Source organism: Saimiri boliviensis, chromosome X (assembly GCF_048565385.1).
Source record: "Saimiri boliviensis isolate mSaiBol1 chromosome X, mSaiBol1.pri, whole genome shotgun sequence".
Taxonomy (NCBI): Eukaryota; Metazoa; Chordata; class Mammalia; order Primates; family Cebidae; genus Saimiri; species Saimiri boliviensis.
Window position 1 is genome coordinate 73,878,419 of NC_133470.1, and position 23,862 is coordinate 73,902,280.

Consider the following 23,862-nt stretch of genomic DNA (forward strand, 5'->3'; position numbering starts at 1 on the left):
AGAGAGAGAGAGAGAGAGAGAGAGAGAGAGAGAGAGAGAAAGGGAGAGACAGAGATTTATTATAAGGAATCGGTTGATATGATTATGCAGCCTGACAAGTCCCAAGATCTACAGTTGGCAAGCTGGAGATCGAAGAGAGCCAATGGTGTATTTCCAGCCCAAATGTTGGCAGACTTGAAATCCAGGAAGAAGCAATGTTTCAGTTCAAGTCTAAAGGCAGGAAGAAATCCCATGTTCCAGATAGAAGGCAGCAAGGCAAGAGTAATTCTGTCTTATTGGAGGGAAAGGTCAGCCTTCTGTTCTATTTAGCCCTTCAACTGATTAGATGAGCCCCACCAAATTAGAGAGGAGAATCTGCTTTACTCAGTCTATTAGTTTAAATGTTAAACTCATCCAGAAAAAAAAAAATGCCCTCATGGAAACATCCAGAATAGCCAAATATCTGGGTATCCCATAGCTCAGCAGGTTGATGTATAAATTAACCATCACACCTACAAAAACAAGAGGGGAAAGAGAGAGGTATAACTGAACTTTTAAAAAACCACAGATAAAATGCCTATCAAAACTTAGAGATTCATTTCATTCTCTCTTCAGTTGTTTTTAAATCCATTGCATCTCAGTGCTTTTGAAAACATAGAAATCTGTCTAGACTCTGTGTAATATATATGAAGAAATTGATATGCTAAAAAGTAAAGTGACTTGTCCAAGGTCACACAGCTCATTAACCATAAAGCCAAACTAAAAGGAAAATCTTCCAGCTTCAGTATTCTTTCTAGGCATACACTAGCATAATTTCCCCCTTATCACTTATATGCATGACTTGAGAACTGGATAAAGTACAAACCGCTTTTGAAAATGTCAATGGTAACTGCATTCTTGATACATGACTGTTGCATCTGTTGTAAACATGTACATCTGTACAAAGTAGTAATTCTTATTCAGATCTCAAAGTACTTTGGGCGCAGTTGTTACAGAGCAGTGTGATGATTTGGAGTTAATTCAAAACATACTCTGTTCATCCTCTCATAAGAGTTTTTGAACAAAGGAAATAAACCTTTCACACTGCCTGTGAAAGTAAAGGACATGATAAGAAGAAGGTGTATATCCAGGCATGAAGCCAGAATGCACTATTCATTTTCAAGCTGTGGTCACTGAGAGAAGACATCTCTTTAAACCTAACTAGCTTGGAAAAGCACTGCTTTCTTCCTCCATATGTAGCCTAAAAATATCATTTCTACATTCCCAAATGGTGTGTCTGTCTGTGTGTTCATGGGTAACCAATACTTTCTTATGTTTCTAAAATGTGTCAAGTTTTCAGGTAAATATTCATACAGAGACGTTTGTATTTTCAGATTAGTTTTGTAAAAAAATAATTACAAACCTGCATGAGGGTACTGATGACAGGATGCTTTCCCTTAATGAACCATTTTCAAAGTTTCCATAAAAGGAATCTCAAAATAGATTATAATGAATTCCTCTGTCGCATATTGTCATGGAACAAAGTGGCACATTTTTAGAAGTGGGCTACTGAGAAATGAATCTAGCAGGGGAGGCGTGAGTAGAAGGAATCTAGAAGGAAATAAGTTTAGACACTTCGCTTTTGCTCACTTGCCTGGGTTTAAGCCGCAGCTACTCTACTTTGATGCTGAAGAAGCAGGGCTAGGTATCTGCAAGTCCAAGCAGGAGGGCTGCAAGCCTGCAAATCTAACAGCTGGAGAGTGTTGTGGTAGCTGCTTTCCTGTGGTAAGCTGATTTACTTGTTTAAGGTCTGACCTCATCATCCTGTCAGCATGGGTTCCCACCTACTAGCTGCAGCCTTCTCCTTCTGCTAGAAGGCTACAAGTATTCACAGTGTATCATAGGCAGTGGGGGAGGGGAGAGAAAGCAAGAAAGACTGCTCTCGGCACTTGTGCTTTTGTTAGTTCCACAGAAGAGGCAGAAAAACAAGAGATAACAAAGGCTCCGTTTCCTTTCTGTGAGAGAAGGCTTTTGTCTTTCCTCCTGCTACAATGTCAGCGTCTGGCAAGAAAGAGTTTGATGTGAAACAGATCCTAAGGCTACGCTGGAGGTGGTTTAGTCATCCTTTTCAAGGTTCCACCAACGCTGGAAGCTGTCTTCAGCCGGAAGGATATGAGCATAGAGGGACCCCAGTTCAGGGCAGGTTGAAGAGCCACTCTCGGGACAGAAACGGACTGAAGAAAAGCAACAGTCCTGTCCACCACAATATACTGGCACCAGTGCCAGGACCGGCCCCTGTCCATCAGAGAGCCGTTCAGAATTTGCACCAACATAACCTGATAGTACATTTTCAAGCAAATGAAGATACTCCTAAGGCAGTTCCAGAAAATAATTTATTCGAAGAAGCTTGTGGGAAACGTTCACAAGATTTGGAGATGATAGCCGATGACAATATAGAAGATTCTACAACAAGGTAAGAGTTTTTGGTGACATAACTGAAAGCCGTAACTTAAGTTAACTTATCCTCTACAATTCTTGTTTAGTGTTTAAATAGAAAATGTCATAATAATCTTTGAGTTTGTATTCAGCCAATCAGCATCTCTCAGAAACCGTTTCCTCTAAGTTTATAAAAGAAAACAGCAATAACGCATATGTCCTTATAATTCATGGAAATTTGAGGGCTGGATTATTAGTTTACTTCTCCTATTTTCATTAAGTATTCTGTTTCAGTTCTAAGAGATGTTTGTTTTAATTACTAATGTTCTATAAATACCCACCGTGGCTCTGATGTTTAAATGCAATTCTTTGTGCAAGTGTTATGAATCACAGAGAACTCTTTCTGACACTGTGAGTTAGGCCAACTTTGACAAAAGCGAAGCTGTGAATGATCAGCACATCCTTGTTATCTGTTTCCTTAGTACATAGATGCTGTATTGACTCTTAAAACTCTGTTATCTTTATGTGACAATATGGAACATTCGACATTCGGAGATTCATTTCAAGTTGTTTTACTTTCTTAGCTAGTTTCTGCAAGCATGAAAATATTCTTCATAAAGCAGGTAATCAGATGCTGCTTATGGCAATGTGATCTTAAAGCAGGAAATGGAACATTTCAGCTTTTGCATAAAATGAAAATTAAATAATATACTGTAGTTTGGGTATAGTTCATAAAACATTTGTTATCTTTACTTTTCTGTCCACCAGTCATTGTTTTCGTGCAAGAAAATTATGTTCTGCCCTCTAATACTGTCTACTATAACTTAACCTAGTGGAGCCTTATCTCTTTGATTTTTGCTTTTTCACTATCAGATATTTTATAGTCCCAGCCTGTTTTAGACACAGTTGATAATATTGGCAATGTAATTAATTTGTAGTAGTGCTATAGAAAAAGAAGGGTTTTTATGCATTTTAGAGCATACAGTAGTTCAACATGCTAATTTATTTAGAAACCTGGATACTGGGCATACTTTGTCCCTCCATAAAAATAGAGAAAAAGGACTGGCAGATTTGCTTCTTAATATAAGTTTTCCCATTATAACAACCTCACAGTGTCTTGCTTTCATAAATTCAAAGCAGAATATCAAAAGAAGAGGCAGTCTACCAACATTACGTTAAAATGGTGCCTTTATAGGAACTCAGTGTTGTTGAAATATAAACATGCAGAAGACTTTGTGAAATGACATTAATAATAAAGTTAGATTGCCTGCCATATAAATTTCTCAGGAAATAAAGCATGTATCTGTGCAATTTTCCTAAATACTTTGTGCTTGCCTGTGGAAAAACTATATAACTGTTGGGATTGCAAGTTGCATTTGGCACAACAAATAAGACCCTCAAGGTAATACAGAGTCCTTAATTTTAAATTCAGCAGGCTTTCAAATTTGCTCTCCTCACCAAGAACAATTTTTGAAAACTGCTGAATTTGGAGTTTAATAAATGAATTTAATTCTGCTGTAGAGAAATTTAAATTACCCACGGTGACCTTGGAACAAAATTATTTGAGAATGCATGAATTAATTTTCTAGTATGGGAATATTTACAATAAAATAGATGTTAGAAAAAATGTTAGATAAAATGTCAAATTTAAAGCATCATCAAGTGAGTTTAAAAAGTGCATTTATCTTTTGATTTTATTCCTGACATTTTTTATTTTCTAAAGAAATGCCTTGTTAATTATTCTATGGTTTCAGTGGAAAGTCAATATTTTCTTAATATAAATACAGGAAATGGTTTTATAGGTCTGTCAAGGATATCTTAGGCAGGAGGGGGTTAAATTGAGGATATTATTAATTGGAATATGATGGTTTATTGCCTTCTCATTACCCATTTTAAATCTTCCTGTCTTGGCCCAGCATCATTTGAGAAGGAACTTTCTGATTCCTTGCTTCTTCAATGCCTCTCTTCTTCAGCAATATTGGGGAGCAGGAAGAAAAAATCCTGACAAGTTGGCAGCAGGCTGCCATCCCCTTGGTATAACTCCAGTGGTGTTTTTAAAAAGAAAACAGTAGTGAGTGTGGAGAATTATCATACTAGTACAAGATAAGCTTTGTCGCTCAGAGCACAGTAAGGGTCTTTAAGCCATCCTGCTTTCTACAAATATTATGGGGAATAAATAGCAAATGGACTAAATTGCAAACGTGCAATGTAACGGAGTAAATCACAATTGTCCTGAAAAGGATTATAAAGCCAACGTTCTTAAAGTTATATTAACATGCTGGTTTGGAAATTTAAAAATCCGTATATATTCATATACAACTGAATTGTAAGTACATAGAGCATTTAGGAACAGCTCTGTATCATGATCCCACACTGTGAGTATTCATATACCAGCATGCTGGTCATCAGAGACCTGTGCTCAATTACCATTTTACTTTTGTCCTAATTATCTGCATCTTTCCTTCCCCATAACTACCTTGCTCAGGTGTCTTTTCCTTATTTCGGCCATAGCATTCCAACAAAAAGAACACATATTTTAACATTGTATTATGATGATGCTTCCTATATGACAGAATATTTAATTATGAAATCATATATAGGTATTTGTGATTGTTCATGAACATATGATTGTGTAAGTATACAGATGGATGTCACAATGTTAACATTGTGAAAAATCATGCTTACTCCATTTGCTAAAAGAGATGTAGTGATTTCCTCTTTGTGTTCAAAGACATTGAATAAAATGCAAATGAACCATTTATGGGTCCAGAACATGCATGCCCCAGTACAAAATTGGACATTCATAGTGCTGTGTAATTCAAAGGTATTGTCAGGAATGGGGATCATGCCTTCATTTTACCTGTTGGGGCTTCAGGGTTTTGCAAAACCTACCAACTGTAGTGATATGTGACTTTAAACATTTTTGTCATCTGTGCACTGTTAGAAAATACTCAAAATTCTCTCTTTACTCAAGCCCTTTGCAAGTTTCAGGTGAGGCTTGCCTAGAAGAAAATATGAGCAGATGTTATTGTATATGTTGCTATCCCAAAGAAGGTAAGATTGGATGAATAAGACTTAGAATTTATTAATAATTTATTCCACGAAGATTGAACATTCACTGTGTGCCGGGCACTCTTCCAGATGTTAAGGATAAAACAGGATCGAAATAGGGAACCTGTTTTCATTGAATATACATTCTAATGGGAAGAGAAAGGTAATAAAAATAAACCCAATTACAATATATAGGTGGTTATAAGTAATATGAGAAAAAGATTAATTAGAAACAATAGAGTGAAGTAGAGGGTGCTCCTTCAGATAAAGAAGGCTTTTTGGATGAGGTAATATTTGAGTAGATATTTAAATCAAGTGAGAAAAGAAGACAGAATGTCTGACTCAAGAATTTGAAGCAAATGAGAGGTGACTGCTCTTGTGCCAAGGGAGTACTTAACCACCATATATGTTTTTTTTTTCTGTACAAATCAATGCTACATGTTCCCATAGTGTCCATTGATTAACGTTCAAAATATTCCTTAACCGGTGAACTAAAAATTACGTCTTGCCCTGTTATTAATTACACTGATTTTAGGATCACATGCATGGTCCATGGCCATAGAGGTGACTTTCCAGCCATCCTGTAACCATGTTGCTATTTTACCCTCTGGGAAAATGGCTATTCAGCCAGCATGGCGTGTGCCTTAAACAGAGACCTCTGCCCTTCATGATAAGAGACACATGATAGTGTATTTGTGGATTTGCCTTCTTAACAAAACTATTCAGATAGGGTCAAATGTATTGTAGATCTTCATCCTCAACACAAACGCATCTGTTATATGAAATCTGCTAGGGAAATATTCATGCATAAGAGAAATTCTGAGTCTGAAACAGTGAAACTTATTGTAAAATTATTTCCCATAAAGGAGAAAATGAGTTATGTGGGTATCTGCGGGGAGTGCTTTTGAGGAAAAAATCAATTTCATGGGGCCTGAGGTGGGAGGGAGTGTGGTTGATATATTCAAATACAAAAAGGCAAGTATATGTGGAGAAGCATGCTCAACAGAGGGAGTGGTAGGAAATGACTTTGGAAAGGTAACAGTAACAAAGCAATGCCAATACAACATTAAAAATAAGAAGTAGCTTTTGTTGATGGTTACTGTGTACTAAGCATGAAGCACTTTTCATGTATTTTCTCCTGATCGCAAGAAAAATCTTTGAGTGTGAAGATGGTGCTCACATCTACAGTTGGTATTTCTCCAGATATTTTATCAGTTAATCTTGTTATTGTTGCCTATCTTCTCACAAAGTAAAAATAGTGTGATTTTCCGAAGTTCACAACTAGGCCTGCTTCACTTAACTTTACACTGCATTATTCAGTAGAGACTTTTATGTCAAATGAAGAAATGAGAAATGAACTACAATTATATTGTTATTTCTAGAAAGGCTAAGGTTAAATCTTTTTGCCTATAGTTTAAGACACACCACACACAATTACATACGTTATTCAATTGCTTTACTAAATTTAGAACATTACGACAAAAAAATTTAAATTTTTTGCAATGATTCCTAACTTTTTATGAGATGAAACTTCTGCTGGTTGATTCCAAATCCTTGCTACTCATAGCTTCATACCGAGAGGGAGGTACCATGGTCCTCATGCCTCATTCCTGACAGTGATATGATATCACCTATATAATTTGTGTTTTTTTTTTTTTTTTTTTTTTTTTGAGAAGGAGTTTCATTCTTGTCACCCAGGCTGGAGTGCAATGGCACCATCTTGGCTCACTGCAACCTCTGCCTTCTGGGTTCAAGTGATTCTCCTGCCTCAGCCTCCCGAGTAGCTGGAATTACAGGCATGTGCCACCATACTAGGCTAATTTTGTATTTTTAGTAGAGACGTGGTTTCTCCATGTTGATCAGGCTGGTCTCAAACTCCCAACCTCTGGTGATCCGCCCACCTATATCACATATATAATTAAGTTAACAATCATTAAAATATATTTTATATTTTAAAATTTGAGGACTTTCATTTAAGGATCTGGTGATACTTTGGAGACATTCTTTTAAATCTTACAATTAAACATATGTAGCTATTATTTCTGATATGTGAAAGACATCATTTAAGTTTTTGCATTTGGAAATAGAAATAAAGGCCTCAAAATGCATTGTACTGTATGACATGTTATGTAAAAGAGCTGCATATTAATTATATTGACATGTTGCAAATTGCACAAATGTTCAGTTACTTTGCACTTTAAAGATTTTTTTGAAAACTTCCGTGTCTTCTTGCTGACTCTTGCAAGATATCTGCTACTAATGCTAACCTTGTTGATGTCTTATGACATTATAAGTCTTGACTTTATTAGTGAAAATAGTTGCAGTGTTTTATACATATATGTACACGTATATGTATATTTATGTATGTGCGTCTTTGAAATTCTTGTATTTAAAGGAGAAGTAAAAACTGAAATTAAAGGAGAGTACTGGGAAACACTGGATCCTCAATTATAAAACGTAATTCAAATAAGTATTCTGAAAGATGAACCTGAAACATGTTGTAGAGTCAGAAAGTTAAGTGTTCAAAAAAATGATGTTGGTGTGTCAAACGGACACAGGGTACAACTAAGAAAGCTCCCAATGGCCGAAACTGGAACAATTTAAAGAGCAAAATGAAGTAGTATTAGATTGCAAATCATAATATAAACTAAATGTTCATGAGTCCATACTCATATAAATAAATGATTGAGTAAATAAATGAGAGGAAAAAGAAAAAAAATTGTGCAGAACAATTTCTTATAGTTTATGTCAGCACTCTGCCCTCAAAGAGGTCGAGCAGAATACTGGACCTGAAGTGTAAGCCGCACATAGTGACTTCTTTCCAATAGGTGAGTACGTTATGAAAAAGGGCAGAAAGCATAAATTTACACCGTTGGTGAAGAAGCCCGACAAATATGAGCTTAGCCAGATATTTAAAATTTTTGACATTTTCATCAAAAATAAATAAATAAATAAATAAAAACTGGTGAGGTGACAGATATGATTATTGAATCATTTTATAATGTATAACTAGATGAAAACATTGCATTGTACCCCATAAATATGCACAATTATTTGTCAATTAAACATTTTAAACATTAAAATATTGTTCAATCATGTTGACAGTATGTACACTTAATATGATATAATGAGAATAATATTTTACCTTTGTTACCTTTGTTATCTTCCTCCCCCATCCCCATCATTCCAGTCTAATCATTAGAAAAACATCAGAAAAATTTACATAGGGAAATATTCTACAAAATACCTGTAATATACTCCTGAAACTGTCTGTATTATCAAAAAAGAAAATCTGAGAAACTGTCACAACCAAGAGGAGCCAAAAAAGACATAAAATATAAATGTGATGTGTAGTAGAAAAGGGGCCTTTGGTGCAAACTGAGGAAATTGAACCAAAATGGTTGTTAGTTAATAATTATGGATGAATAGTCATTACTTAATTGTAACATATTTACCATACTACCAAAATGTTAATAATAAGGTAAATTGAGTGTGGGGTATGTAGGGACTGTATTCTATGATTAAACTATCACAGGTTTTCTTTTTTAAAAATGCAATATTTTAGCAAGGACTGTCTGAGTAAATTGATTTCCTAAGTCAGCAATAAAGGACCATTCAAATGGGAAAACTGGGTACCGGTTCTTGTTTGCTTTGCTTGTGTTCTTTGGCAACTAGTTAACATAATACTGAGTCAAAATCAATGGGCTGTTACCGTCTCCAATGCATAACTCGTACACGTTAGGAACAAGATAATATCCTAAAGGCAATACTAAGGAAGTTGGCTAAAGTTCTGATAATATCTAGTAACTACATCAGTATCAAATCTTATTAACATGATATTAATTTTGGCTATCATTTAGTGTATATCAGTTTTAAGGATGTAGCAACTAAACAGTTGGGTATAACAGAAAAAACTTTTCAATCACTGAGGATTCCATGAACACTAATGAAGTGGTATATATTTATTTGTATTTTCAAATAAAAAGATTACTTGGTACTTTAAAATAATGTTTACATTGCAGTAGTTTATCTCTCAAAAGGAAAGCAATGACAGATATAAGACAAGCTTTATTATATAAAAATTTTATAATTTTTATATATATAAAAATATTTATATGTATATAAATTTTTATATATATAAAAATATTTTATATATAAATTTTTATATATAAAATTTTATAATTTTTATCATCTTCCTATGCTAAAAGAAAAATATAGTCATTGAGTATACCTTATTTATGGTGTTTCTCTTCCATTTAGGCAATCATTTCACCATGAAGAATGGAAAATTTTCAACCACAGTGTTTGTTTGAGAAATAAGATTTTACAAGTAGACTAAAAATAACTATCTGAGAAAAGATGACTAGAAGTGAGAAGAACCTAGATCAAATAGTTTTCAGTTATCGGATGTTTTAGGATTAAATGAGCATCATTGAAATTTTGAACAAAAATCATTACATAAAGGTTTACATTACATAAAGGAAACACTATAAAGTGTGTATTTTCTAAATCAATACTTATACTGTTATTTACACTGAAAGAGACCAACTATCAATGATCATATTTATCGAAACTATCAGCAGTGAATTCATAGTTCTTTGTAACTTCTGGTTAACTTTTCTTAGCCTATCACTATTAGTCACTGTGACTCATCCCTTGCATGCTTTCAAGTATTACTGTACAGAATGCATGTCTTTGCCCTCCTCCCCACTATTGCTCTTCATCAGTAGCCATACTAAATACCTTGCAGTTTTTTCAGCACGTCTATAACATAAGCAATCGGTTCTTCATCATGCCGTGGATAGTTTACTAAATGGAAGCTATGTATTAAATTACTCGTCTACCCTTTTCCTGTAAACCTACACTGCTATCAGCTCTGTGAGACGGAGGTGTCCTTTTCTAGTTAATGTTGATTACAGTACTTCTAATAAAACTGAAAACAATGCATGAGTAACAGACTGTAACTTAACATTGTAAGCAACACAGCTACTTAATTTAGTCTGAAGTATGTTGCAGCATGACAAAATATCAGTTGTTTAAGATGTTGGTTTTCTTTTAATGTTTCCGCCATTCAAGAATTATTTATTGAGCCCTCATTTATGTGCATTATGCTTTCCTAGGCACACAAAGGAATAAAAAGGTAAATAATGCATGCCAATTTTCACCAGAGGCTTATGACATAGCTGGAGAGATAAAGTGTATCCACTTGCAAGGTTTCACGGCCATTAAAAAAAGTACAATATAAGACTACTTTAAATTGCTTAGTCATTGAGCTCTATAGGCATTCAAAGAAAAGAAAATATTTCTGGCCAGAACAGTCTTGGAATGCTTAATAGAGGTGACATAATTCGAGATTACGCTTGAGAAATGGATACATTTTAATGCAGCTATGGAAAATAACTAATTATAGGAAGAAGGAAAAACCTTTCCATTGCCTTTCTAGGGAAAAGGGTATTGAAGCAGGGAAGTTTAATGTATACTCAAATGGCAGATTTTGGTTTTATCAAAGTGAGAGACATATATTAGAGAAGAGTAGAAAATGAGGAGACTGAAAAAGAAGGTCAGAGCAATATTATGGAGGCTCGGAAAAGACAAGATAGGGACTCTGGACATTTTCTTAGAAGCTAGGGCTTATTAATCCTCAAGAAATCTCTAAAATATATTGTATGTGTGAATAGTTGGAAGGATAGGTTCCATTCACTTTCCTTAGGATCTCAAAAAGTTCCATTTTATAAGAAGATAAAAGAAGTACTGTTGTAGACAATGAAGAATCAGTGAAAACTATCAAATTACGGAATGTAATAGTAAAAACAATGGAAAAATTTATCATTAAAATTCCTGAGCAACAGATGAAAATCAACTGCAATTTTTACTTGACGAGATTTTTGCAAGGAAGTTTTCCCAGGCAGTTGGAAACACCTCACTTTTATATTTAGACTAATTGTCATCTTGACAAGTATTACCTAATCTACTATAAAAATTCCAAGCTTTGGAGAATATTCTTAAAAATATACCTCTGTAACCCTGTGTCCTAAGCTGTGGCAGCATAGCACCATCTTGAAACTGGACTCATCATTACAGTATGTCCTGCATTGGAGGCCAATAGCCACTTAGGCTGTTTGTCCCTGAGGCCTCAACATCATTCTACCACATTCACATGCATGCCTGCAGCACCATAACCTTGGCTGCCAATAACCTGGGCCTGATGGTAAAACCAAGACCTAGGCTTCCAAAGCCACGCGACTCTCTCCTTTCTAGGAAACAGTTGGACCTACACAACAGAGAATCTTCTGAACAAATGGCCAGCTTCCCACATCTGCACATATAATCAGCCTGATGTTCCCTACTCAGCAAAATGGTGACAGTGACATCCCAAAGCTCTACAGCCTAGGCCACTGACATAATTACAGGCTCAGCTGACAAGGATTACAGTTGAAAAAACTACATCGATTCTACATTACTTAGACCACATAGAACCAAAGCCAATATACCGTATAAAAGTGACACTCTAGGATTCATCTGTAGTAAAGAAAGTCTCTCTCTGGGAAAGCTACTCACAAAATTGGAAAAAAAGCAATTGTTCTACTAGATGCAGAGATACCAACCTAGGCACACAAGAAACATGAAAAAGCAAGGACACATAATACATACAAAGGAAGATCATAGGTTTCCAGGAACAGATCACTGGAGAATGAAATTCTGTAGCACCAAAACCTTGGCTGCCAATAGCCTATGCCTGATGGTAAAACTAAGACCTAGGCGCCCAAAGCCTAGAAAGAACAGGACATGTAGAAAGAATATTTACAAAATGCCCAAAAAAGAATTTAAAATAATGATTACAAGGAAAATCAACATGATAAAAAAACATTCAAACAAACCAGAAAAAATAGGGAAACAATTTGTGATCTAAATGAGAAATTCAACAAAGAGATATAATGAAAAAAGAATGAAGCGGAAATTTTAGAGCTGAAAAAGTTCATAATGAAATAAAAATACAATTTTAAGCTTAATAATAGACTAGATTAAGCTGAAGAAATTATTTCTGAACTCAAAGGCAAGGTTTTTTTGAAATAACTCAGAGAAAAATAATAATAAAAGAGAATGAATAAAGCCTATAGGACTTAGGAGACACCATTAAGTGAAGAAACTCACAGTTAAAGAGGTTCGAAGGAGAAGAGATGGATAAAGTGACAGAAAACCTGCTTAACAAAGGAGCTAAACACTTTCCAAGTATGGCAAGTGATAAGGTCATCCAGATTCTGGAAGCTCAAAAGTTTCCAATTATGTTCAAACCAAATATATCCCCTCTGAGACAGATTGTAAACAATCTGTCAAAAAATCAAAGACAGAACTCTAAAAGCTATAAAAGGGAAGCGCCAAATCACAATAAGGGAATACTCATTGAACTTTCAGCAGATTTCTCAGTAGAAACTTTTCAGGTCAGGAAAAAAATGCAATTATATATTCAAAGTGATAAAAGGGGAAAAAAGCACTGTCTTCCACTAATGCCATGTTCAGCAAAGCTATCCTTTACAATTGAAGAAACAGTTAAGACCTTCCTAAACAAACAAAAGCTGAGGGAATTTGTCACCATTAGACTGGCCTTACAAAAAATTCGTATGAGAGTACTGCAAGTAGAAATGAAAAGATGATAATTACTATAACAAAAAAAAAACCCAGGAAATTATGAAACTCACTAGTAAATGTAAATTCATAATCCAACTCAAAATACTCCAGTGCTATAATGGTCCTGTGTGCGTCATTCAGTCGTCTAGTATAAACGTTTAAAGTCAAAATGGTGAAAAAGAACAGTTGCAATTAGAGGCCAAGTAATAGAGAAAAGTTTTAGTATACTCGAATTGAGTACAATTAATATAATGACTAATAGTATACCTTAACTGTAAGAGAAAAGTATTCCTTTTGACCAAAAAATCTAGTCACAAGAACAATCAGGAAAACTTTTCTGTAGTCCCTTAGGCAAGCATAGAGTTGTTAAACTTGATCTTTTATTATTAAATTTTCTATATGTGAGCACTACAGTATAGACTGCATATGCTTCAGAAAGAAAATGTTTGTTTACTGCAATACTGTGTTTTTCAAAAAATGGCCTCACATGGCAGATAATCTCAGAGAAGTTTTGGAGACATAAAACTATGATTTTTAATATTCTTTCTTTGAATAAAGAGCATGACAAATGTAAAAAAAATAAAATGTACCTTGATAAGATAATAAAGAGATTCATTTTCTTTGAAGATGTTATGTTCAATTATAAAACATTTAGGTCAGTATAATTTAAATGACTTAATCCAGACGCAGTTCAGGTTCCATGTTAATTAGGCAACTAGAATACTACATTAGAAATTTCAGCAAGTACTATAAACAAAGAATTATAGAAGCCAGCACAGTGTGATAAAAATTAATCTCCTTAAACAGGTAAAACCTACTCAATTTTCTCATTGTTAGTAATGAGCTTGATTACTTTCACCCCAAAAATTTGTCAGTAAAAACCTTCATGAAGGAAAGGAATTCAAGAACTTCCTGTTGAGCCACAATAATGAATTAAACAAAAATCAGGGTATAGTCCCAGGATAAAGAACATTGAAACCAGGTTATTAAATAAAGGGAGTTTCAATTAGGAGTGATGGTCAGTTTATCTAGTCAAGACCACAAAACCGGAATTATGAATCTGTGATAAAGGTGGCACAAAAAGAAGAACAGAAAACAAAGGTTAGAAACTCAACAGGAATAAAAAAAAATCTGTTAAATGCATAAAGTTATAAAGGTTGTAACAGAGTACAATGATCAGGGCAGTTCATGGAGACCCTAGTAAATGTAGCTACTCTTGGGACAATTCTCTCTCCTGATATTTCTAAATAAGACCTTGGACTTCACTCTGCCCAATAATTATCGAGGGAGCTCATTAAAAATGTAGTTATTCAGTATCCACTACCATGGAATTTGATTTATTGGTTTGGGGGTAGAACATAGGAATTTGAATTAACAAACTTCTTAGGTAATATTGACTCAGGAACCAAACTTTAAAAAAATAAAAACCACTTTATTAACTCTTCACAGCCCAATTTATCGGGATTCTTACAGACCTAACACTTGATATATTGATAAAGGTAAACATGAAAGAAATAAAACTAAGGCTTAAATCTGTGACTTACAAGTTCCCACATGTTGACCAGGCTGATGCTTAAAAACAATAGAGTCAACAGCATTAATTTAACCTTGCACCCCTCCTACGTGTAACATACTTTATCAGGTTATGTGGAAGGATAGCAAAGAAATAAAAATGGAGGTCCTTCCCTGAAGGAGTTCATAATAAAGTTGGAATAAAGAAATACAGCCACTCATAAAAGCTTTAAGAGCAATTACAAAACAGCAGCTTACGATGAATCACCTGATGGTTAACAGTATAGAAGCTGTTCAGGATAACTAAGATGGAAGTAGGGTTAATGATTCAAGACCTCTTGAAATGCAAACATAGAAAGTTTAATCCAAGAATAGAGAGTGGAAAATGAGATGAAACATTAAGTCGTTCTTTACAAATTATGAATTTGATTAAGTGATTTAATATGTTAAGTAATCACCTTTCAGAGGCGCTTCTCTGATCTTAATAATGTGGAGAAGGAAGTTTGATAGCAATTTGCATACTTCTTGCACCTGACCAAGATTTTCTTTTATTTCTACATTAACTATTGTAGATACACTTGAACTTACCACAAATCATTATAACAGGTACATATGCTATAATTTCATAACTAGTACATATCTGGAGATAAAGAAAATGCTTGCTGTGAATTTTTTTCATCCTTTCTACTTCCATTGCATTTACCTTATGACAATTGCATATTTGCAGATACGTTGCCATTTTAGAAGTAGAAGGGACTTAGAAAGAATGACTACAGCTAATGACTACAGCTAATGGCAAAACTGGGACTATAAGCCAAATTTACTAATACCTGGCTTCTCACAGCAGCATATTTGACTCCTCCTTCTGATAAAATTATGAATATTCAATCATCATGATAGCTGAAGATATCAGAAAGTGCTTAGATTAGGCTGATCACAAAATTATTTGGAGTTAAATATGTGAAATAATTTTAACACTTTAAATCCAGTAACCACCATATCAAAGATGTAAATTAGGATATTTTACAAACCTTACTATCATAGAAATAGTTAAATCATCTTATTCCACTGTTTGCAGAAAATATCTAAAACATTCAGTCAACTCAGGAGCAACTATTATACTCTGTAATTTATCTATTAGCACCTGGGGGGTTCTCTATGCTCTCAATTCAACAGCAAGGCAGCAGGGTCTCTGGTTGGGGATTCATCTGATCTTTCAGCTTCTGTTCATTAGTTATTTTGTGATATGGTTTGAATCCGTGTCTCTGCCCAAATCTCATGTCAAATTGTAATCTCCAATGCTGGGGGTAGGGCCTGGTGGGAGGTGGTTGGATCATGGGGGTGGTTTCTTATAAACAGTTCAGCACCATCCTTTTGGTGTTGCTCTCATGACAGTGAGAGACCTTGCAAGCTCTGGTTGATAAAAGTGTGTAGCACCTTCTCCTTTCTTTCGCTCCTTCTCCAACCATGTGAGGTGTCTACTCCTTCAGCTGCCATGATTGTTAAGTTTTTTGAGGTCTCCCCAGAAGTCAAGCAGATGCCAGAATTATGCTTCTTGTACATCCAGCAGAACCATGAACCACTTAAACTTCTTTTCTTTATAAATTACCCATTCTCAGATACTTGTGTATAGCAGTGCAAGAATGAACTAATACATTTGGGGAATCAAGAACCAAATGAATTCCCACTTTAACTGTGACTATTTTGAAGTAGATCAATTTTGCAACTTTGTTCAAGAAATAAGGAGTTAATCTGAATACTACTGACAAGTTCCCTGAAAACTAATCAACAAGTACTCTAAAACAAATTAGGCCCTACTCGCTTACTCTTCCTTCAGCAGAATAAAGCTGATGATAAATATAAATATGTAAAAATGTCTATAATGGCTTTTAAAGTTACCCTGCAATTTTTCTCTTCTTTAAGCCAAATTGTCAGAATTGATGCAAGATGCCTAAAAGCCCCTTTGTGATCCTTTAATTTAGTCAGTGTTCCCTTGAAAGCTATACACTAGTAAGCGTGCGTCTATCATATATTTCTTACTTTTGTATATTAAAAGTAGCTTGCAAAAATAAATGAATACAATGTACTTGTTCTACTAAGTTTTAGGTCATTAAAAGTAAACAGAACACTTGCCAAAACATAAAAATTTATTAAATATCTGATTACTGCTGCCACTGAGGCTCAAGTAATAAATATTTTTCCTTACATAAAATAATTTTCGTTTGCCATTCTAACATAGCATAAATGTTTACAGGACTATGAAAATACTAGTCATTTAGTGAAAATATAAATCCGAAAATAGTGTGAAGAAGGTGCAAGTGCGGGATATTCTGTGCACAATTAATATATAGCATGTAATTATCTTTACATTTTTAATAACAAATATAATAGTGCTCCTAAGATTAATTTAAGAAAGAACTGTATATGTGGTTGATTAAATCATTCTTAAATAGCTTGATTGTTATGTAGTTTTAATATTTAATTTGTAAGTTTTTGAAAAGCAGAGTTTAAATATCTGTATTTACTTTTCATACTGAATTGCAATCATTAGTGTATGCTAAATAAATATAAACAGAATTGCTACTGATTTGTTGAATAATAATTGTTTATATTCATCTATAATTGTTTATATATTAAAAGTGTATCTAAGAACAAAGAACAGTGCTCACTAAGAGAACTGCTATAGCCAAGGGTGCATCCTCAATACTGGAAAATAATGAGGTGCATTTATGAGTAAAAGAATACACTAAAGAGAGCTCAGTATTTCCCCTACCTTTTTGCTTTAGTTAATATGTGGAAACCAAGAGATAATTGGCTTGGAGCAATGTGTTTTTTGAAAACATACCATGTAGTTAACTAAATCCAGAGGATATAATAAAACACAATATGTTTATTTATAATATTAATTTCGTTTCTAAAGAATGATTATTTTATTTTTAAATTAGTTTTGATTTTATATGATTTTATGTTTTCAACTTTAAATGGAAATTACAAAAATGATTCTATGACATTCACCTCAATGTTTCAATACTATTTTAACACATTTATATAAATATATAGATAAGTAGATATATAGATATAGTTACACACACGTATACATACACAATTCTTAGGAAAGATGACACTTTCAAAAACCATGCTTTGTTACCAAGGTAAAACTAACTAAATATATTTTGTTTTACTGATGGATGCTTAAATGAAACTTAACTAACATAAATATCAAGAGATTTCCTTTAAATTTTATTTAAGTTTTTCATGAGGTATATGTGCCACATTTTCTTTATCCAGTCTATAACTGATGTGCATTTGGGTTGGTTCCAAGTCTTTGCTATTGTGAACAGTGCTGTAATAAACATATGTGTGCATGTGTCTTTATAATAGAATGATTTATAATCCTTTGGGTATATTCCCAGTAATGAGATTGCTGGGTCAAGTGGTAAATGAGAACATGTGGACATAGGGAGTGGAACATCACACACCAGGGCCTGTCGGGAGGTGCGGGGCTAGGAGAGGGATAGCAAGGGGTAGGGGAGTTGGGGAGGGATAGAATTAGAAGAAATACCTAATGTTGATAACGATGTGATAGGTGCAGCAAACCACCATGGCACATATATACCTATATAACAAACCTGCATGTTCTGCACATGTACCCCAGAACTTAAAGTAAATAAATTTGTTTTTAAAATTTTCCCTATATTTATTTAGTTATCTATGTCAGTAGCTTTCATCTAATTCTTCTCATTTGATAAAAACTAAGATCACACAGCCTGAAAAAGGGGGACATTTGAAATTTTTATATTGATATGGTACTTGTAATTAATGTGAAGCATGTTAAGAATTGAAAAAGAAGGCAACCTCAAATAACTTATTTGGTATTTTCTTAAGAAATGTGTTTTAGAGCATGCATGTAACTGTACCTGAATCTGGTGTGCTGGAAAATAACAATCCTGTACTTAACGCCAAATAATAATGAACAAATATAAAGGTTGAGAGTCTCACTTCAGATTTTCATTTTATGGTAGGTATGGACAACATCAAAGCTCCTGTTATTTTCCAAAAGCCTGAATTTTTCTCTTTCTTAACTCATTTCCTTCTTCATTATTTTTTATTTAATATAAGATTGATTGTGACATTTAAGATAGCAAAAAGCAAATCTAAATATCCAACAATAGAGAACATGTTGAATTAAAGCCATTGAAATATGCAGACTTGTGTTTACTGACATAGAAAGATGCTTATGATATATTGTTAATAGAAAAAGCAGATAACAAAGTAATATCCAGTATTACGTTAATTCTGTAAAAAAAAAAAAAAAAAAAAAAGAGAGGCCGGGCGCGGTGGCTCAAGCCTGTAATCCCAGCACTTTGGGAGGCCGAGGCGGGTGGATCACAAGGTCAAGAGATCGAGACCATCCTGGTCAACATGGTGAAACCCCGTCTCTACTGAAAAATCCAAAAACAATTAGCTGGGCATGGTGGTGCGTGCCTATAATCCCAGCTACTCAGGAGGCTGAGGCAGGAGAATTGCCTGAACCCAGGAGGCGGAGGTTGCGGTGAGCCGAGATCGCGCCATTGCACTCCAGCCTGGGTAACAAGAGCGAAACTCCGTCTCAAAAAAAAAAAAAAAAAAAAAAAAAAGAAAGTATACATATTCAAAGGCAAAGTTTGGAACAATCTCAGATATCATCTGTAGGCTTTTTCTGTTTGGAAATAACCAAGTAGATTTTTGGGTTGACGCAACAAATTATGGTCACATAGATAGTAAGACGGTATGATACGAACCAGAATCAGCCTTCAAAGTCTATTTACTTTCTACTATGTCATACATAGAATTCACTTCAAAAGCTATTTACTACAATTTAAACTATGTGGGAGCCAGCCATCATATCATTAAATTCTGTATACTCCTCAAAACATAATATAGTACCTTGTACCTGGTAGTTACTCAAGACATTTTTCCAGGTTGATCATCCATCACAGTGGGATAAAAAATAGAACATCAAAGGTTCAAAGATGTATCTTATTTCCAAATACTAAAAAAGAACTACCTTCACATTCCTTACAGGTTATACAGTTCCTTAGAAGCAGACTTATAGAAAATCTTTCTAGTAACCCCTTATGTATGGTTCAGAGGTTAAAAACCTGTACATATTATACAAAGTTTCCAATAAATGCATCTTGTGTATTATAACTGCACGGTACTGACATCTTCAAGATGGAAAACATGAATAGACTCATCTAGGTAGGGGGAAAAAAGCTTGGTGTTTTAGAAATATGTATAGTATAGAAGATAATCAAAACCCAAATGCAAATCACTGGAAGGTGTATTAGAAAATGCTCAGGAATGTGTGTAAATACTTTAACATGGCCTCACCCTCTTCATGGTCCATGTGTGTATTTTTTTACTGTGGCTGACACCTGCTTCAGCACACCCAGGCTTCTTAAGTGTGTCCAGAGTTGAAAAGGTCTGTCGCCGGGCGCGGTGGCTCAAGCCTGTAATCCCAGCACTTTGGGAGGCCGAGGCGGGTGGATCACGAGGTCAAGAGATCGAGACCATACTGGTCAACATGGTGAAACCCCGTCTCTACTAAAAACACAAAAAATTAGCTGGGCACGGTGGCACGTGCTTGTAATCCCAGCTACTCAGGAGGCTGAAGCAGGAGAATTGCCTGAACCCAGGAAGCGGAGGTTGCGGTGAGCAACCATTGCACTCCAGCGCCATTGTACTCCAGCCTGGGTATCAAAAGTGAAACTCCGTCTCAAAAAAAAAAAAAAAAAAAAAAAAAAAAAAAAAACGAAAAGAAAGAAAGAAAGAAAGGAGGGACGGAGGGAGGGAGGGAGGGAAGGAAGGAAGGAAAGTCCACATGAATCAAAGGGGGATGTTAATCTTAGCCCACGTACATTAGGTATGACTATCATAACGTCAGGGTTGCATTGAAACTGACTATGTTATATAGATTGTGCCTAAATATCTGGGTATGAACTATGAGTATTACTGGTATTTATTTTTGAAAGCTATTATAGTTCCATTAATTTTTGTTTTTTAGTGTTAATTTTATTAACAGAGGTAAAACATAATTTAGGGTAACAGAAATATCCTTGGCAAAGTGGCAATTAATTTTTAGAGATGTATTACTATATTCAGCACATCTAATTAAATGAGAAAACTTTCTTTAGAAGTTCAGTAAATTATATTCCTACTGATCACCGTGGGAAATCCCAATTGGAGCTCACATTGTTTTTATTAAGAGCTTTATTTTGTGATAGCTTCCTGGAACCCTTTGGCAAAATGTAAATAAAAGTCTCAAATCCTGCCACTATATATTGTTCATATAATTTTTAATATGAGCTTCACTTATCTCCACATCTTTCATTTTCAATCCTTCACCTTCCTTCTCTTAAACTTTAGGAATTTATTGCCAGAAAACTTGGAAATTTTGAGAAACAATATCACAGACCTCAAAGCTGCACTTAAATCTTATATGTGAATTGCTTCTCTTGCTGGACATTGTTGCCGAAACCATTTCATTTTCTCTCATTTCATTCAGGAAATTAGACTTGACAAATATTAACTTAAGGAAAATATGAAACTTTTCATCTTCTTAAATTTTATGCATATTTATGGCTAAAATACACATTAACATTTGAAAACAGTACTGCATAATACATAAAATAATTTATAATGTTCACAAGATTAGCAAATCCCAAAGAAATCAGAAATATACAAATTAGGCTCTGTATATTATATATACAGTATATAAAAATGTTTAAGACATTGGTGTCATTTTTGCTTTAGACTGTTCCTGTGCTAGTATCTCTAAAATCTTTCACTCTTGAGGATTTTCATCATTTTGCTGTATCTGCTGCACTTTATGAGAGGTGGTAAAAAGGACATAAAACTGTTTTTTTTCCCTCTATTCCACCCTTTTGTAATTATTTTCTTAAAATATAAAATATACTGTTTTTCTCCCCAGAGCCTAGAGTTCCTTTAATGTCTTCTTCTTATCTGGAAGATAACTTTATTTTTTTTACTAAAACATATTCTTGATAAGTTTTTCATTATTTTTTACTCGATCCATCTAATTTTTGGACTCATTTATTCTAGGCTTCAGAAATACTAAACAACTTGTTTTTATTACTTTTTTGATAACTTGCCATTTCTTTAGGATTATTATATATATATATATATATATAGTTTTTTAATATCAAAAACTCACATTATGACAGTGTTCTCATTGGAGATTGGTAATGGCTACAATTTTCCTAACATCCAGTATAACTCTAGTAAACTTATTCCTTAATAAATTGATTAGTCAATCATTTCACCCTTATCTCCATCAATGAAGAGGCATTTTCTTATTACAGTCATGCATCACTTACCAATGGAATATGTTTTGAGAAATGTGTTGTTAGGCAATTTTGTCACTGTCTGAACATCACAGTGTATTTACAAATCAAGATGGGCTAGCCTACACATGTAGGCTATATGGTATATTATATAGCTACAAACCTGTATAGGATGTTACTGTACTGAACACTGTAGGCACATATAGCACGATGGTACATATTTGTATGTCTAAACATAAAAAGTACAGTAAAATATGGTATCAAAGATAAAAGAAGGGTGCATCTGTTTAGGGTACTTAACATAAATGAAGCTTGCAGGACTGGAAGTTGTTCTAGGTGAGTTAGTGATTGAGTGATGAGTGAATGTGAAGGCCGAGGACATTACTGTACACTGCTGTAGACTTTATAAACAATGCACACCTAGACTATGCTAAATTAATTAAAGTATGTTTTTAATAATTATAGCTTGCTGTAATTTTAATTAATATTTTTACTTTCATATTATTTTACTTTATATATTTTTAAACTTTTTGATGCTTGTAATAGCACAGCATAAAACACAAATACATTCTACAGCTGTAAGAAATATTGTTATATCCTTATTCTATAAGTATTTTTCTGTCTTTTAAATTTTATGTTCATTTTGTCAACATTTTTGTTAAAAAAGGAAATGCACACATCCTAGATATACACAGAATCAGTACAATCAATATCACTGTCTTCCACATACACATCTTGTATCACTGGAAAGTCTTTGGGGCAATCATATACATGGAGCTGTGGCTCCTATGATAACAATCTTCTGGAATACCTGCTGAAAGCCCTGCCTGAATCTGTTTTAAAGTTAACTATTTTTAGTTTTAATAAGTAGAAGGAATAAAGGAATAAACTCTACAATAATGATAAAATTATAATATAGTAAATACATAAGCCAGTAACATCATTTATTGTCATTATCTAATATTATATGTAATTAATTGGTATGTGCTATATAGTTATACAACTGGCAGTAAGTTTGTTTACACCAATGCCATCACAAACATTTAAGTAATGTGTTTTATTATGATGTTATGACAGCTATGATATTACTAAATGATAGGAATTTTTCAGCTTCATTATAATCCTATGGAACTACTGTCATATATATAGACCATTGTTGACTGAAACATTATGCAGCTGCTATGAGGTGGCTCTGAGTCCCCACCCAAATCTCATCTGGAACTGTAATCCCCATGTGTTGAGGGAGGGACCTAGTGGAAGGTGATTGGATCATGATAATAAGTTTCTCCAGTACTGTTCTTGTGATAGTGAGGGCATCCTCATGATATCTGTTAGTTTAAAAGGGGCAGTTTCTTCTGTGTTCTCTCTCTCCTGCCACTTTGTGAAGAAGGTGCTGGCATCCCTTTCATCTTCCAACATTATTGCAAGTTTCCTGAGGCCTGCCCAGCCATGCAGGACTGTGAGTCAATTAGATGTCTTTTGTTTGTGAATTACTCTGTCTCAGATAGTATCTTTATAGCAGTGTTAGAATGGACTAATAAAGATCATTTGTACCAGGAGTTGGACATTCCTATAAACATAACCTGAAAATGTGGGAATGACTTTGTAACTTGTTAACAGGCAGAGCTTGCAACAGTTTGGAGGGCTCAGAAAAAGATAGGCAAATGAGGAAATTTTTGTTACTCCCTAGAGACCTGTTGAATGGTTTTGACCAAAATGCTGATAGTGATATGAACAATGATGTCCAGGCTGAGGTGGTCTCAAATGGAGATGAGGAACTTATTGGGAACTAGAGCAAAGGTCAAGCTTGCTATGCTTTACCAAGGAAACTAGCAGCATTTTGCTCTTGCCCTAGAGGTCTGTGAAACTTTGAACTTGAGAGAGATAATTTAGAGTATCTGGCAGAAGAAATTTCTAAGTAGTAAAGTATTCA

The 23,862-nt window shown here is 34.3% G+C and overlaps 1 protein-coding gene across 2 annotated transcripts in view; it reads left to right on the plus strand.

Annotated features, from left to right (window-relative positions):
• The first annotated feature begins 1,712 nt into the window (after nucleotides 1-1,712).
• The window catches only part of KLHL4 (kelch like family member 4), a 166,743-nt gene continuing 144,593 nt past the window's right edge, over nucleotides 1,713-23,862 (plus strand). The window contains exon 1 of one of the 2 annotated variants that reach the window (XM_010349357.3): nucleotides 1,713-2,431. In XM_010349357.3, the coding sequence (XP_010347659.1) occupies nucleotides 2,010-2,431 (422 nt within the window). In that variant the 5' untranslated portion in view covers nucleotides 1,713-2,009. The remainder of the gene's footprint in view (nucleotides 2,432-23,862) is intronic. The other variant, XM_003938700.3, reaches the window with a different exon arrangement.